The following is a 17,630-nucleotide window of genomic DNA, read 5'->3' as shown; positions in this document are numbered from 1 at the left end:
CGAGCGCAGTGAAAACCAGTAAAAAAGTTTTTAAAAAGGCTGCTGGGGACAGGAGGGCACGGGATGAGGGAGAGGGGGAAATTACGATTCTCCCAGCGTCTCAGCTGATCCGCTGAGCAGGACTTGGGTTGCAGGGGATTCACCATTAGCTGCGTAAAGCAGCAAAGAGGGAGAGAAGGAGCAAAGCGGGAGAGGAAAGGAGCTGCTTACACTGCTGTAAGTGGCTGCTGTCTGGTTGGCTCCTTTAAAGCAACAGTGCTCTTTCCCTCCCCCCTCCCCGCTCAGCTCACCGAAAAGCTCCTTTTCCACACACCCCACGTGAGCTCCTTCTCCCCTTAAACCCCTCTCCTGCATCATTAGCAGCATCCTTCTCTACACACCCCACGCGTGTTCCTTCTCCCCATAAACCCCTCTCCTGCATCATTAGCAGCATCCTTCTCCACACACCCCACATGAGCTCCTTCTCCCCTTAAACCCCTCTCCTGCATCATTAGCAGCATCCTTCTCTACACACCCCACGCGTGTTCCTTCTCCCCATAAACCCCTCTCCTGCATCATTAGCAGCATCCTTCTCCACACACCCCACATGAGCTCCTTCTCCCCTTAAACCCATCTCCTGCATCATTAGCAGCATCCTTCTCTACACACCCCACGCGTGTTCCTTCTCCCCATAAACCCCTCTCCTGCATCATTAGCAGCATCCTTCTCCACACACCCCACGAGCTCCTTCTCCCCTTAAACCCATCTCCTGCATCATTAGCAGCATCCTTCTCCACACACCCCACGCGTGTTCCTTCTCCCCATAAACCCCTCTCCTGCATCATTAGCAGCATCCTTCTCCACACACCCCACATGAGCTCCTTCTCCCCTTAAACCCATCTCCTGCATCATTAGCAGCATCCTTCTCCACACACCCCACGCATGTTCCTTCTCCCCTTAAACCCCTCTTCTGCATTATTAGCAGCATCCTTCTCCACACACCCCACGCGTGTTCCTTGTCCCTTGAATGCTTTTCCTTCCCTCCCCACTTAAAACGTGGTTACAAAGCACGGATCCACATGGATCCTCAGGATTTTTGCACTGGGTCACCCCAAGTTCACCATCAGATCACATAGCATATCCATGGCTACAGCCTGCACCAAAAAACACACACGCACCCACTGTTTCATGGGGCTGCAATGGCGCAAAAACGTGGTTACAAAGCATGGCTCCACGTGGATCCTCAGGATTTTTGCATTGGGCTACCCCAAACTCACCGTCGGATCACGTCTGTGGCCACAGCATGAACCACAAAAATCATACATCCACTGTTTCGTTTAGAATATTTTTTTTCTTGTTTTCCTCCTCTAAAAACTACGTGCGTGTTATGGTCAGGTGCGTGTTATAGAGCGAAAAATACGGTATTAGATTACATATCCTCTAGATATTTCCTTATTTAATTTAATAAGGAACAGAAACAAACAATATTTCTTTCAATACATACCATTTATAAAAACTGGTTAGTGGACCACAAATTGTTTGGAAATAGTTAAGCTATGGATTGCCATAATGATTAGCAAGTATAACCAGTATGAAACATCTAGTTGTTGCAGAATACTATTTAAGAGTAGTTGCAAGGTACATACCTGTGGTATAACAATGTCAGCTAACGCCTTTGACAGTCTATATAGTTCCATTGTGTTTTCTAGTTTTAAAGAGACATTATGCTGGACATCATACTTAATACAGTCATAGATATCTGGAATTTTACTGATGTCATATCTTCCATTCTTTGTTTTAAAGTCCTTTTCAAGCTTGGACCATCTACGCAACATTAGCTCCAGCGTTTCACTGTGGTAAAGCTGAATATCTAGGCAGACAATTATTAGCGAAGAATAATCAAATCAGGTAACTTGAAGTAAAATCAAATGAAACATTAGGAAAAATTATGATCTAGTATATTCTAGTTAGAATTATCTCATGTATATTTGCTTTCACATCAAATATACCCTTTTTCAGATTAAAGAATGCCATCTACTTACATGACAAAAGTCATGAGCTAAACAAGCTCTAGCAAAGGACTGCACAGTTCATATTGTTCTGATGGTTAGCTTTATTAGCTAAAGAAGGATAGATTGCTACATTGGCCACAGAAAGAACATTTTTTTCAATTTTAGTTGTTTTCTTCTAAAACTATTTTTGTTAAATTCATTTCCTCTCCCTGCACCCCAGTGCAAACTCTCTCTGCACCATGGGTTTTCTCCAATCTAGTTAACTCTGCCCTTCCTTTTTTGTCTTCATCTCATAGCATAGACTCTCTTCTCTCTGCACCCATATTTCTCAACTGGCCCTTTTTATCAATGCATACCATACCACCCACTCTTCTTTTGGGTCACCATAAATCTCTTGGCACCCTATCTTTTCTTCACTAATAACTCACTATTAGTATATATTTTAGTAGCTAAATTTCACTGACAGCAATACTGTCTACTCAAAATTCTTAAAACTGCCTAAGCCTTCACAGCTAGCATTAACATTACAGTATGCTTAAAATAATTGTTTACCTGCAGACTTAGGATCTTCCATCCGTCTTCTGATCTGAGATGTCAAACTCTGGATCAAGGAATATACCTTATCACATGTCTTAACGGGGTTTTTAATGACTTGCATTGATTTTATCAGAGAAACACTGCCGGATGGTGTGAGCTGAATATCAAATAAAAAGGGAATTCATTAGTTCTATTCATTTTTATTTTTGTCTGAAGGATAATAAGATACTATAACCTCAAAACAGGAAATCTTAAGAATCATAATTTGATTTTCAATAAATGATCGCTTTCAGGGTTTTTGTTTGTTTTTTACAATCAAGTGGTGTATAAATGTTATGAAACAAAGAAATTAAGTCCCAATGAAGTAAATGGTGCTTGTGGCACTAAAAAAGAGGTTTGGTCTTATCTGAAGCATAGATTTGGTGGGTTAGGAAGCGTTCACTGGGTTGGGTAATCATCATGAGCTATGATGAAGGTAGGACAGCAGAATTGTGGGAAGTGGAGGAAAAAACACAGCGTGGTGGAAAAAACACACAGCGACAACAGAATAATGAAAGACTAAGTAAAAACACTTAACTGACAAGGAATAGAGAGAACCGGGAAGACTGAACTGCTTTTGCCAAGGCTGGAGAAAAAACTGAGGAGAATCACTCCACTTTCCGCAGTTCTGCTCTCTTGCTCTCGTCATAGCTCATGATCATTACCCAGCCCAGTAAACCCTTCCTTAACGCACCAAAATTACTTTTTACACAGTGGGTGGTATTCAACCAAGTTTTACTCTGAGCTAATCCATTGAAATAAATCAAGATGACTAAGTTTCGCCCATTAATTTCAATAGGTCTATTTTAAGTAAAACTTAGTTGAATACCATTTAATACATCTAAGACTGTTCAAACCAAGGTGCCTCTGCACTAGACATTTAGTGTGGATTTGCCATGCTTCACTCACCCACTTTCTCCAGGGCATCCACATGATGCCATCATCCAACCATTTTCATGCCATATTTTCCCTGTGGTCTTGAAATACCAACTTTTTAAGGAAGGACAGGAAGCATACGGCTATTTCCAGTTTTAGATGCCTTTAGTAAACGGCCTCGGTCCAGTATATCTGAAGGAGCGTCTCCTCCCCCATTGTTCTGCCCGGACACTGAGGTCCAGCTCCGAGGGCCTTCTGGCGGTTCCCTCACTGCGAGAGGCCAAGTTACAGGGAACCAGGCAGAGAGCCTTCTCGGTAGTGGCGCCCGCCCTGTGGAACGCCCTCCCAGCAGATGTCAAAGCGATAAACATCTACCTGACATTCAGAAGGCATCTTCTGGGAAGTTTTTAATATGTGACATTTTAGTGTATCTTTCATCTTTGTTGGAAGCCGCCCAGAGTGGCTGGGGAGGCCCAGCCAGATGGGCGGGGTACAAATAATAAATTATTATTATTATTATTATTATTATTATTATTATTATTATTATTATAGTACTACTCTCCTGCCTTTTAAAGAGTGGGGCTTTGACATGGACAGCAACATACCAGAAAAATAATCATATCACTGCTCAGCACACATTCATTATAACAAATATATTAAGTGTCAGTTTATTACTGCTTTTGTTATTTTAATTGATCTTTCAATTATCATCAAAACACTTTTCCAGTTATAATGTGTGGGTTTTTCCCCCCAATTCTCCTTGTGCTCCATTCAGGAGAGTTTCAGAAGGTGGCTAGAAGAGAATCCACTGATTTTCAACATTTTCCCACATTCAGTATTTAGAGCACCGTATAGTACTTTGTTATCTTCTAACCTTTTCATAGTCTTCATCAGTAAAGTCTCTGTCTCTCTGGAGTATTTCATTAAGGCGTGCCTTCGCACGATGTTGGCAGCTGCTAAGAGAGTCACTGTCACTGTCGAGTAGCCCATTCATATTAGCACTTTTGACCATCTGGACAAGTATAGGAGTAAGCTCTCCCTCCAATGCCAGGAGTCCCTGGGTAAACAAAATAACTGAGTGATGAGAGGAAATGTGGCAAATAGTCTAAAGCACAAAAGTGAACATTGGTACTTAACGGGATAAGTTCCTTTTCTGTAGGGAGAAAGGGGGTCATGTGTGGGTTGTCACCACTCACCTCTCCACTGGCAGGAAGTCAAACTTTCAAGAGGGTACACCTGGTGTATCCCCTCACCAGTTCAATTCATGCTTAAGCAAATAACTGTATACATATCATGCATATATGCTAGTAACTTTCTACCTGTTGTTAATAGTTATTGCTTTTTAGTGCTTATTACACTATGGTCTACGCGCAGGCAGGTAATACAAGAAAAACTATGATTGTGGTGTCCACTTTTGATTAGAGCATATGGCTTGGAGCAGGGGTCATCAACCCAGTGCCCACAGGCACCATGGCACCCATGAAGTCTTTCAGTGGTGCCCCTGAGTAGAGGCCCCAGACTTTGAGCTTTCAATTGAAAGAAAAATTAGTCTCTATCCGTCCTGTTTTACCACATCAAGAAAGAAGCAATTTATAAATTTCACACACAGAATGACTGGTGCAGGGGCCCCAACTATAGGGTCAGAAGGGGCTTTGGCTCCCTCACTAGTGGTGGGAAGGGGGCTGAGCCCTCCCCAATATTGAGATGACTGCCACCCCCCACCCCCGCATGAGCGCTCATGTGCCAAGCAGTGGCGGAGGAAAGGGGTGCGGTCCACCCCGGGTGTCATCACTGAGAGGGGTGACAAAATGACCAAAATATGAGTTTTAAGGGGGGAGGAAATATGAGTTTTAAAAATAAAAAATAAAAAAATTGGGCTCATGAAACATTTTAGTTCAGTCAACAAATGCAGCTGGCACTGGGCACCACACTGCGGGGGCTGTCACTCCTGGGAGTGACATGGTGGCTTGGGTGCCTGCAGGCTCCACGCTGCCTGAAACGGCGTGTGACTTACATCTGCCCTCTGCCTCTCCCTAAGCCGCCCTACAACTGGGGGGGAGGCAGCGGAGAGGCTCAACGCAGTGAGCCCCGCCACCGGCTGCAGGATGCACGCGCCATACCTGGCACCTGAGCATTGAACTACTAATCATAAGTGAGAGGAAAGCATGTATGATATGAAAGTAGGCCAAGTAGCTAATTTTGCATGTCTTTAATATTTAAAACATTTTTTAAAAAAAGAAGTTCATTGTACAATCTCCGAAATTTTCTTATAAACAGCCTGTATTCCTTTCCCATCTTTCAGTTGAAATTATAATTTTCATAGTACCTTTGCAAAAGCTGCCGCAGTCATTTGAACTCTGCCTTCATCCGAAGCATAAATTTTCAGATCATGCCGATAGGTACTATGCAGTCTAAGTAAACCACATCCTGGAAATCCAGCATAGTCACCTACCAAAAGAAAAACAACCTTATAATCTTGCTTCTGTTTCTTTCCCCCCCAAGTTCTCGGTCTAAAGAAATGGTTTCCTTTGCCACCAATAAATGAAATAAATTACCTTGTCCACCTGGGTACATGCATCGGAAAGCTCTTCCTAGTTCCTCTGCCTGAACTCTGCCTGCAGGTGTTAATTCTCCTCCCCATTTTAGAACTAAGAGTAGAGATGGCTCACGTTTGTGGCTATCTAAATGCATACAAAAATACCACAATGCAAAATAATAGGTAAATAAAAACTGAGGAAGAGCAACTAATTTACACCTAAGTTTCATTTGCTAGAACAATTTTTCTGCAGATAATTTTCCATTTCTGGTGAGCTGAAGTAACTTGAAAAACAGAGGGGTGGATCTAAAGAAGCAGCAACAGAAATGAGTGGATGGAATATAACTTTCTTACCCGCTCCTCATCCCAGCAGCCTCTCCCAAAAGTTTAGAAACCCTGCTGAATGGGGTAGGCTATGGCACCTGGGTAGGGGGAAAGCACATCTCCCCATTTTTTGGCGATCCCCTCTTCTCTCTCAACCCCCGACACCACAGTCCACACCATTCAACAGAGCCCTGGACCCTTGGAAAGGCTGCTTGAAATGAAGGGGTAAGAAAGTCACACTTCCAACAGTATTTGTCTGATTCAAATACAGTATGTTTACAACACTGAAAAAATGGAAGAGAGACTAGAGATTATTCAGTTGATTAAACATTTTAATATGATGAATGGTGGGCTATCATGTACATTCCTGTCAGGGACTAAGACTAATATATAAAAATGTGAGGATCCAAAGAACAGTGATACTATTCAGAGCATCAGGGATGAGTTTCGGATTGGATTTGTAGATTCTGAAACAGCAGCTGCTCATGCTGTATGGCAAATTGCTTCTGCAATTCAGAGGAATATCAAAAGCTGCTTGCAATAAAGCACTGGAAGGAGAGTGTTTGATGTTCAATTAAGAAGTCAAACATTGTACTTACAGCACAACCCTATTCATATTTATTCATAAGTAAGTATCACTGTGTTCTGTGAGCTTACTGCATAGCAAGTGTGTTTAGGATGCACACCAGCCCTAAAAGTTGATATTTTGCTGATGACCAGAGCGAGCGAGGAACAAAATGTAATTAATTAGCTTAAAAAAAACCCTACATGTTTCCAACTTCAGCTTTTTTGACAATAAAAGTGTTAAAAAGCAAAATTCAGTTACACTAAGCTAACAGAGGGACCAACTTCTAGAATTAATTAGCATCCATACCTTCTTCTTCACTAGATGTTTTGGGACAACCATGAGGAAGATATGTCAGCTGAACTTTACGGTTTATGCCAGAAAAATGTCCATACCTAAGAACAACAAATGGAGAATGGGGGAGGCAAGGAGCACACATTAAAAATGAACTTGATATATATCATGCAGCCTTGTAAGTGTGTGTGTGTGTGTGTGTGAAGCTATTGCATTGCTGCCATGATGAAGAATGCCTTTCCTGCACTGTACCACTTTATCCTGCAGGTTTCAGTACTTCCTACATATGCACAGCGAGCATGTTAGGCAAAATGAATTTACTTAACATTCTTACTTAACTGGCAATTTTCTCTGTAAAGGGAGTTTGTTTTCATAGTAGAGCATTCAAGCACCCAATTTCCACCTGCAGTCTGAAGTAGTGTCCAGGAAAAGCTCTATCACTTGATTCTCTGATAGTAACCCTTGAACAGCTTAACAAAGCAGAAATTCACACAGCAGGTTAGTGTAGGCCAGTCTTCCCAAACTTGGGTGCCCTCCAGATATCTTGGACTACAATTCCCATCACCTATTACCATTAGACCATGCTGGCTGGTGCTGAGCTGGTGCTCAATCTCTTAAAGCAGCAGTCTGTGGGCATACTTGCAAAGCAGAAAAAACTCTCATGGACACCACACATATTTCAACCAAGCACATGCCACAACCTATTCTACTGGCTGCAGTAGAATGCTTCTTTCAAGCCTAGTTCAATGGGAAAGATGACCCTATGGACAGTGGCAGAGAGCAGGCAGGGGCATGGCGCACCGCCCATGGGGGCATGGCACCCAGCATGGGCGGGGGGGGGGCAGCTGTGATGGCACCCCAATGCGATCGTGCTTCCAGGGTTGGGCGCTCCCCCTGCACCCCTCTTCCTCCACCAGTGCCTATGGACACTGGGAAAGGCTCATTGGCAACTCTTGAGTTAAAAGATCAGCAGAAGCAGGATAAAAGGCGCTCTCCCCAAAATTCCCTCAACCATTCTCCTGTAGGCCTTAGTTATCGTTTATATGTCTCCACAAGGAATATACATGCACAAAATGGCATTCAGTGGTTCATTAGAAATAGATTTCATGCTACCTAAAATTCTGAAGATGCAGTAATAGTTTGAAAGCATCAGAAACTGACTAATAACACGGATTAGTTCCCATATTTCATATTAATAATGTGGTTGAACTCTCTTTGTTCCTTAAAGAAATATATATATATATATATATATATATATAAATACATGAGAAAGATAACAGTGTCAGCAGTAAGATCTCCAAATTAAATACTTACATCTCCAACACAGTTTTCAGCTGTTCAAGTTTAGATTTGTTTTCTTCAATCTCAGAGTCATTATTTTGTCCTAGCTCTATTAAGAGGTGTCTTGCAATGTCAAGTACTTCCTAAAAGAGTGGCAAATTATATTAGCAGTTTATGAAGACAGGTGTGAGTGTAAAAAAGAAAATAATTTTTTAAAAAAACCCAACTTGCCTGCAATTGCTTCGGCTTTTTTAATTTTAGCTTCCCAGACTTGTATCCATCGCATTTTTCAAAAAGATCAAAAAACCTTTAAAATAAGCATGGAATGATTAGAAATGCAGTGAATTACTGTGCTAGAAGACACTAGGCCAAACTAGTATTAATTTCTTGTTCTAGACTTTTATAATAGGGAAGAGAATTGCTCATTGTTTACGGAAGCTTTTAATGTTTGATGGATTACTGTATTTTAATATTTAGTTGGAAGCCACCCAGAGTGGCTGGGGAAGCCCAGCCAGATGGGTGGGATATAAATAATAATAATAATAATAATAATAATAATAATAATAATAATCAACTCCAAACCAGATTATTCATGTCTTCACATCTAGCAAATGACTGTTTGGGAAGCATGTGGATGTTAACACAAAACAATGTATTCAGTTATGAACTTTCCATATATTAACTGACGGTCTTGAAAAGACTTTGCACCACGTTGTATATGCAGTCTCTACGGAACAGTATCTCAGGTCACCATTCTGTGGCTTTCGCTCCCTGAACATTCACCAAGGCTTATGTTTATAAGCCATTCTCAAGCCAGTTTTGAAATAACTAATAATATACACTTAGAAAATAATGAAGCTGGTGTAAAGTGAGCAAGTCAAAGTTAAGCTGGTGTAAAGTTCAACCAGGGTTGCTGCTTTGCCTAAGCCTTGGCGACAGAAAACAAGCCCCTAAAATAGTGTTCTGCACTGGATTGCAAGGTTACAAGACCAAGCTGAATGGGCTTAGGATGCCATAACCCTTTTGTGGGATTTACACCAGCCTTGACTCAGCCAGCTTCTCCTCAGCCATCTGAGCAAGTTATAATACTAGGGTATCTTTGGCTGAGCCAGCTGAGCCCAAAATCAGCAAGCTGGACTGGAGATCCACTGCATCCTAAGTGGCTCATACCAGTGAATCTTGCCATAGGACTGCCCCAAAGAGTTCTGTTTTATTTGTTTAAAAAATTATATATACTGTAATTACTTCAGTGGAACTTCCAGGGCAGTTTACAAAATAGAGAAGTAAAATTAAACTTTAGAAGCAGAGAAAACAAAACATTTGATGCTACAGCCTCTTAAAACATAAATACAGATGAAAAATCAAATTAAATGTCAATAGACGCAACACAGGTGCACATCTATGCCCCCCCCCCCCGGTTTAAACAATTATCTTACTACATGCAATGGGGAAAATATCAAAATTGTTCATTACATCCCCCCCAGCCAATTACTTACTTTTGATGTTTAACTTCCATTTTCATTTTTTGTTTTGGTGTTCGATCGCCATGTCGTATAACAGCAATAACACATCTAAGTTCCATCCTGCAAGCATACAAAGATTTAAAAGCACAAAGTTTGATTGTCATTAACAGCAACAAAAAAGTATGAAAAAGAGAACATGTAAATATGTTTTCTCATATAAACATTAACGAAACATTTCAATGAATATGTTGTTGAATTATTCTAAACTGAAAGTGAGCGAATACTGAGAGATAAGAAAAATAGAAAATGTTACATAGTCAGGTTGCATAATTTAGACAGAGGGGGGAAAAACATTCTCTTACATTGTTCCAGATGTAGTTGGCACAATAGGAATATCCTCTGCTTCTAAAGGTATGGACCATGGGATCTGAAACTGTGGAGCAAGTTCTCGCATTACGATATTTCTAAATGGAATAGAAATAAGTGTTTGCTGAAATTAATAAGTCTACATTAATAACAATTAATAATTTGTCTAATAAAAACAAGTTGAAAATGCATTAACCCCTTAATGAACCATACCCACGTATGTTATGTTCCATAAATAACGTGCCATTCTTTAATAACCAATCATGCTGCTTCTAAAATATTTTCCCCTAATCCTGAAGTGCCTAAAGTGGATCTCAGTGCCCTGAACACTTCCTTTATGCTTGTGGAGGCCCTCTGCCTTTGTGTGCCAGTGTTTTACTTTGAGCAGCCGGCTGTGCTAGTGAAGCCATGGCTTCTAGCTGCCTGCCCTCTTCCTTTCCTTAGAATGCCTCTGAGGAATTCTTCGCTTTCCAGCATGCCTAACACCCATGAAAAAATAATAATCCCTTTTTAAAATACAGAAAGGAGAAAGGACTCATCCTGCTGCATGGTAAGCTTGGGGATGGGGAGGAGAACAACCAGGGATGGTTTGTCTCTTTGTGTTTTATTGAGTACTGCACATTTTGCCTTTCCCCAAACACAGCATAAAGTTTTGGTGTTTTATTTCTCTAACAGATATCTTGGCAAAGTTGCACAGGAACTATACTGGGTATGCATGCTCATTATGGGCATCCTAAATAACTGTCATTTTATCTGAATTAATTGTGTTATCTAAAAGATCTATTTTGCAAGATACATTTTCCAACAGGTCAACCACACTGAGGATAGTATTCAGCTAGGTCCTACTCAGAAGAGATCTACTGAAATTATGTATGCTGATGACACCCAACTCTATCTGTTGATGGATGGCCATCCTGACTCGGCCCCAGACACACTGACCAGATGTTTGGAAGCTGTGGCTCGATGGTTACGTGGGAGCCGGTTGAAGCTAAATCCTTCAAAGACAGAGGTCCTGTGGCTGGGACGGGACGATATGGGATTGGGGGGGCAACTCCCATCTCTTGCAGGGGCGCAATTAGTGCCAGCACCGTCCATTAAGAGTTTGGGTGTAATCTTCGACACCTCCCTTTCCATGGAGGCGCAGATTGCAGCTATAACAAAGGCGGCATTTTCCCATCTCCGCCAAGCTAAGCAGTTGGCTCCTTACCTCTCTCGCCCTGACCTAGCCACTGTGATCCACGCGACGGTCACCTCCAGACTGGATTATTGTAACTCGCTCTATGTGGGGCTGCCCTTGAGACTGACCCAGAAACTCCAGCGGGTGCAGAATGCTGCAGCGAGACTCCTTACGGGGTCTTCACTGCGAGATCACATTCACCCGGTGCTATACCAGCTGCACTGGCTCCCGGTGGAGTACAGGATCAGGTTTAAGGTGCTGGTTTTAACCTTTAAAGCCCTATACGGCCTAGGACCCTCGTACCTACGGGACCGCCTCTCCTGCTATGTCCCACAGAGAAACTTACGGTCTTCAAATAAAAACATCTTGAAGGTCCCAGGCCACAGAGAGGTTAGGCTGGCCTCAACTAGAGCCAGGGCTTTTTCGGCTGTGGCTCTGATCTGGTGGAACACTCTGTCACAAGAGACTAGGTCCCTGCGGGACTTGACATATTTCCGCAGGGCCTGCAAGACAGAGCTGTTACACCAGGCCTTTGGCCAGGGCACAGCCTGACCCCCTCCCTCGGCAATCTTCGCGGAGCTCTGGCTCAATGGTTGCCAGTGGCTTGATTTGAATTAATTTTATAATGAATGATTTTAGAGTGTTGTGTTGTGTTGTACTTTTGTACTGTTTTATTGTTGTTAGCTGCCCTGAGCCCGGCTTTGGCTGGGGAGGGCGGGATATAAATAAAAATTATTATTATTATTATTATTATTATTATTATTATTATTAACCTGAATTAGTCATGTCCATTAACTTCAATGAGTCTACTGTGAATAGGACTAGCACTGAATACCACCACGGATATTCTATTTACTTTAAATAAATTATGAAAAGGAAACGGTCTGACAAATAGCATAAAATCTTACCCAAGGATTTTAGCACAGTCATCATAATATTTCATAGAATTCTTCACGAAACTAAAGCCATTGACATCACAGACGTAAGATTGTCCATTTGCACGCAACAAATCAAAGCCACAAACTGTTTGCTGTCAAGACAATAAATCACAAGGTTTATAAATTTATAAAACTTCAGATAATTATCTACAGTAAAAGATAAATGAACAAGAACTCATCTCTTCCTCAAGGATCAGGTTCAACTTCAAATGTATTTAATGAATAGCTTCTCCTCACAGGTCTCACTACTGCATTTTTAAAAAGCTTTGGATTTTACGCCCTTCCAAAGTCTAACCCTTATCTTAGCCCTTCAAGCATTGAGATACATTAATAAAATAATTTACAATACATAGTACCATGTAAATGTATTTCAATCTTATAAAGTAGCATAAATATTAGCAAAGGACTCAGTTCAAACAGCCAAAAATATAGGTCAGTCACAAATCATGCAAAAAGCACACACATTCTATCTGGCTCCCAAGTTTGTGTAATGTAGGTTCTATTTACATATATGTCTTAGCATACTTTCTCTCCTAGTCAGGAGGAGAGAAAGAAGGTCTTGTTCCCCCTCTGCTGCCTAACTGGGAGCAGCAGTTGCAGCCTAGGCACAGTGGCAAGGGAGTGCGTGGCTGGCTGCCAACCTTGGTGTGGCTGGCAATGTAGTATTTCTGCTCTTCTCACCTACATGGGAGGCAAGGAGACTGGAAAGCGGGGCTCCCAGGGCAGACCTGGGTGAAGACTTCACTCAGCCAGAATCACTCTGGGAGTACTTAAGGTGAGCTATGGAGAGTGGAGTCACCACAGTGGGCGTCAGGCCTGCCCTCCCATCCTCCCTTTAATACACTGGTATATGGGTTGTCTGCTGGAGAGTGACAGTCCCACTTTGACCTTGCTATGGATCATTTTATCACACTGTTTGGCCAGGTCTGCAGGTTTCGCCTATTTCAGAGCAATCATCACAACTTTACGGTAGAAAAGCCATTAGGCTGGATCACTACTGAGGATGGGCAGAGGGAAGAAGAAGAAGAGTTTGGATTTGATATCCTGCTTTATCACTACCCGAAGGCGTCTCAAAGTGGCTAACATTCTCCTTTCCCTTCCTCCCCCACAACAAACTCTCTGTGAGGTGAGTGAGGCTGAGAGACTTCAAAGAAGTGTGACTAGCCCAAGATCACCCAGCAGCTGCATGTGGAGGAGTGGAGACGCGAACCCGGTTCACCAGATTACGAGTCTACCGCTCTTAACCACTACACCACACTGCCTCTCAAGTTGTCCCATAAGAGGATCCCCTAAAGGATTATGGAGGGCTGCACTTTTTATCCAGATGCCCAATCACCCCCTGCTGCTGATCAGTGGGAGCTCCCCATATGTGCGACCTCCCTCCCTAAATTTTGGTCAACCCCAATGCCTCATCAACCAGCAAGCAGGCTGGTGGATCCTTTTAATGCCATGAGTGATGCCTATGCCAAACCTGTTGCATCCATAATCAATAAAGATGTGGTCTAACTTGAATCCAACACCTGTCTCCTGTTTCATCCTTTGCTTGTGTGCTCCACCACTGCCTCACTGTGCTTGGGCTTGCAGATAACAATTCTATAACAACTCAAAGCTAAGGAGATGCCCTCTGGGGTATAAACAAAGACCACTTTCTTCAGCCTTCATTCATTTTACCTTAAAAGCTAGGCATACTTTCCAAGCTATAAGCTTCTCCCTTGCATTAAGGATGACTGGATACCGTACTTCTTTCCCTTCACTGTCCCGCTCTACTTTTCCATCCAGTGCAGGGGATTTACGAGCTTCTGCATGTGCATAATCTGGTCCTACTGTGTATACCTTTATTTGGAAATAAAAAATTACAACAGAATAAAAAACTTTTTTTTTTGTTCATTACTTTTTTATTTCATAGTCAGCTCCTGGGCCTCTAGAGTCATACTCATTACTTTCACATCATGGGGAGATTAGTGACAAACTGAAAAGCGCTACAAGTTCCAATGCTATACTGTATCCATGTCCCAATTGGCAATCTAATCTAGCTGAAAGTTTCATATTACAGCTTCTGCTACTACCAATTTATTTAACATGACTCCTAATCAGATAGCTTACAATCTTTGGCCAGGATTCAAAGAATGTGCAATCAGCTCTGCATACCCAAAGGGATTTAGATTTGTTTTTCTTTAAACTGCTCCCTGTCCACATCACATGGCAGCCAGATAATGTACTATGGGAGTTTCAAAAGTGGTATGTTTCTTCAAATAAAAAAGTAAAAGATTTCCCTCGTCTAGCCTAAAATAGCTCTCTGAATCCAACCCTTTGTTCAGGATGAACCAACAAAGAATTATAGTAGGCACACTTGATTTGTAAGGATTATATTATATCTATAATTATCAAACTTCCAAACACTTAATTTTGAAAAGCCTCATGCCAATCTGTAGTTACAAGTTGTAATTTTCCTATGTAGAAATATTTTGTCTTAGTTTTCAAAGAATTTTGACAAATAAAAAAAAACAACAAAATCCAGCTGCTGTATGATTAACTGATAATGAATGTTTAGGCAGCTTTGCAGACCACCAAGAGCTACATCAACTGCTCACAGAAATGCTCCATGATAGCTGAAGACAACTGTTTCCAGACTGTACAGATCAGTCAAAAGCATCTCAGTATTTGAAGCATAGTTTTATGATTTAGGAATGCAGATCCATTCCTATACACTTTCTTGGAATTTTGATCTAACACAATGTACTTTATTTTCAAGAAAGTATGCTTTGGATTGAAATGTTAGAATAATTTCATTTCAGGAAAAGTGTATTTGTCTGAATACACATTCAGTAAACAATATGGCAGCACGTTTATGTTCTTTTTGAATGGTAAACTGTAATCACAAGAGTATCTAAAGAGAGAGACAAACTAAAACATGAAGTGTTCCTTTTACTTGGAGAAAACAAAACATGATATGTAAACTATTTTAAGTTTAATAATAGCAGTGCTTCAGGCAGAGATAAATGCCTCACATCTAAAGTTGCTGAGTTCGTTAAGTACTTGATTGTTCTAAATATAAACCAGAATATGCAGTTGTCATACCTTCACATCAGTGCCATCTGTAGGCATGAACTCCTCATAGATATATGAACCAGTTTTCCGCACACTGCTTTCAGGGGAATAAACACTGCTTCTGCTACCGATCTGAAACACAAACCTTCCCATCAATATTATTTCATACAAAGACAAAGCCTTCTCAGATCCATAAAACCCTGTACTTCTTTCGTCATCCCTCCCTAGCCTATTTTCCCCCAAGCACTTCAAAAGTAAAACCAAAAGCAACCTTATGTTATAAAAGTTTAGTGTGGTGTAAAAAGGGCAGAAATGTGTAAGGAAGAAAGAGAAAAACCTAGATAGGCTGACTCTGCCATGACATAAGCAGACCCAGAAGATTCTCTAGGCAAGTAACCTGAGGTCTCTCAAGCTCACAGAGCATAGAAATAGAAAGGGGTAAACATTCTCCACACCCATGCTACTCTGCCCATTCCAAGACACCATCACTCAGTCCAACCTTGCCTCAGTAACACATGAACTTTGTATGTGAAAGATCCAATGGTTTAATACCTGGCACTTCGGTAGGGCTGGGAAAGCCTTGTTAGAAGCCCTGGAGAGCTATTGAGGTGGACTAATGGAATGACACAAAAGAAACTCTCAGAAAATGATGATACACAGTGTGTGAGATTGCTCCAAATGAGAGATGGGGAGATAAACTGGGTGTAAGACAAGTTGTGAGCTATTTTGAACACAATTTTTTTGTGGAAAGGTGACACACAAATGAAAGACTAACTGAATGAAAACTACATCATTTGCTCATTATACATTTCCATATTACAGAGCCATCCTCTGTCATGTTATTCAGTGGATAACCATTTCTATTAATGGAGATATTCTCTTCCCCATTCCCTTTTCACTCTTCCTTATGGGTCAAGTCCAATGTACACAATTTAGCTGCAACCTTCCAGCTAATGCTATTTCCAACATTCTCCTAAGAACTGAGTAAGCTAGTTCTTTCCATCCTATAAATACATTTCAGTGCTAAAAAACCATTTTTACTATTCTTCAGTTTAACATATTCTCACTTTTCGAAAGAGCCTCTGACTTCCACCACCAGCAGATGTTGGATAGTAAATATAAACATTGTGGTCCTCAGCACTGACGGGCTTCTCCACAAATGGTTTTTGGAAAACTTCTCCGTTCACCTCCACATGATCTTCGCCTTCAATCAAATTGCATTCTGGAAAATAACATGAAGTGCAGACTTTAGGCCGGAGATACAATTAAGAGATCAAAATCTCATCAAACCTGGAGGAGGAGGAGAATGGCTTGAACCTCTAATATAGCACTGCATCAACCAAGCAAGATTACTAATCAGAAAAAAAAAATGTTTAGAACAGCGTCTTTTGAAAATTCCATTATAATAGCTATTACCTTGTGGATTGTTTGGATCACGGATTAGAACTGCGTAACGAGGAAGTAAAATACCTTCAGCTTCGAGAATGCCATAAACCTCTCTCCTAAAAGAATATTTTTTTCACAAAATGAATATTATCAATGAATTATGCATTCAAAACATTTCTCTAAAAAGTCACATAATCACTATATAAGGATGGAATCAAAGTAGTAATGGATTTTACTTCCACTACCCGGGTTCTGGTATAAAGTGGGTACACGTGAACATACCACTCTTCAGGGAAGTAGCTTAAATCTGTCCAGACAATGAGAACAGAAGTTTACACCACCTCTCCTCAAGGAAGATAAGGAGGACACATTCATTCATTAATTGGGAATTGAAGTATAGCCTAGAGCATTTCTTGTATCTGCTGAGTGTCTAGCTTTGACAAATATGCACAATTTACCCATGAGGCATATTCTTTTCTACATTCTATTGCTTTCATGACTATAATTCATGATTATAATCTGTGCAGGAACACATAATTGGAACAGACACTAAACTGCATCCTGTTCTGTTTACTGTACCTTTCATAAACTTAATATTATTTACTGTTTTAAGGTGAACACTCTATATACATTTCTCAGCTGAATATTATTCCATTTTAGTTACATTACAGCTTTTTACCAGCTTTCTTTTCTTTATGTTAACTACTTTACCTCCATAATAATCAACCTTATGAGACAGCATTTCATTGAGGCCTTTTAAATATCGTACTAAGCACTTGTTCTTCAACAACTAGAGTGTGGGATATTTA

General features: G+C 41.0%; 1 protein-coding gene across 33 annotated transcripts in view; it reads right to left on the bottom strand.

The window, feature by feature from the left end:
- The window catches only part of PPIP5K2 (diphosphoinositol pentakisphosphate kinase 2), a 55,340-nt gene that overhangs the window by 21,992 nt on the left and 15,718 nt on the right, over positions 1–17,630 (bottom strand). For 23 of the 33 annotated variants that reach the window (XR_014539760.1, XR_014539762.1, XR_014539764.1 and 20 more), the window contains 15 exons: positions 16,852–16,937; positions 16,503–16,657; positions 15,466–15,567; positions 14,059–14,220; positions 12,358–12,479; positions 10,269–10,370; positions 9,940–10,026; positions 8,671–8,750; positions 8,477–8,582; positions 7,178–7,263; positions 5,999–6,124; positions 5,770–5,891; positions 4,318–4,500; positions 2,544–2,685; positions 1,626–1,849 (listed from right to left, as the gene is read on the bottom strand). Coding sequence is in view for 25 of the 33 variants with exons in the window: in XM_083576549.1 (XP_083432675.1) it covers positions 1,626–1,849; positions 2,544–2,685; positions 4,318–4,500; positions 5,770–5,891; positions 5,999–6,124; positions 7,178–7,263; positions 8,477–8,582; positions 8,671–8,750; positions 9,940–10,026; positions 10,269–10,370; positions 12,358–12,479; positions 14,059–14,220; positions 15,466–15,567; positions 16,503–16,657; positions 16,852–16,937 (1,885 nt within the window). In the remaining 8 variants the exon portion in view is untranslated. Of the gene's footprint in view, positions 1–1,625; positions 1,850–2,543; positions 2,686–4,317; positions 4,501–5,769; positions 5,892–5,998; positions 6,125–7,177; positions 7,264–8,476; positions 8,587–8,670; positions 8,751–9,939; positions 10,027–10,268; positions 10,371–12,357; positions 12,480–14,058; positions 14,221–15,465; positions 15,568–16,502; positions 16,658–16,851; positions 16,938–17,630 lie in introns of all 33 variants that reach the window. The other 10 variants (XR_014539761.1, XR_014539763.1, XM_083576557.1 and 7 more) reach the window with 1 other exon arrangement.

This window comes from Podarcis filfolensis (genome assembly GCF_964270895.1).
Source record: "Podarcis filfolensis genome assembly, chromosome: 11".
NCBI classification, from domain to species: Eukaryota; Metazoa; Chordata; class Lepidosauria; order Squamata; family Lacertidae; genus Podarcis; species Podarcis filfolensis.
The sequence above is the reverse complement of the archived record's forward strand: the minus strand, read 5'-3'. Positions and strand labels throughout refer to the sequence as shown.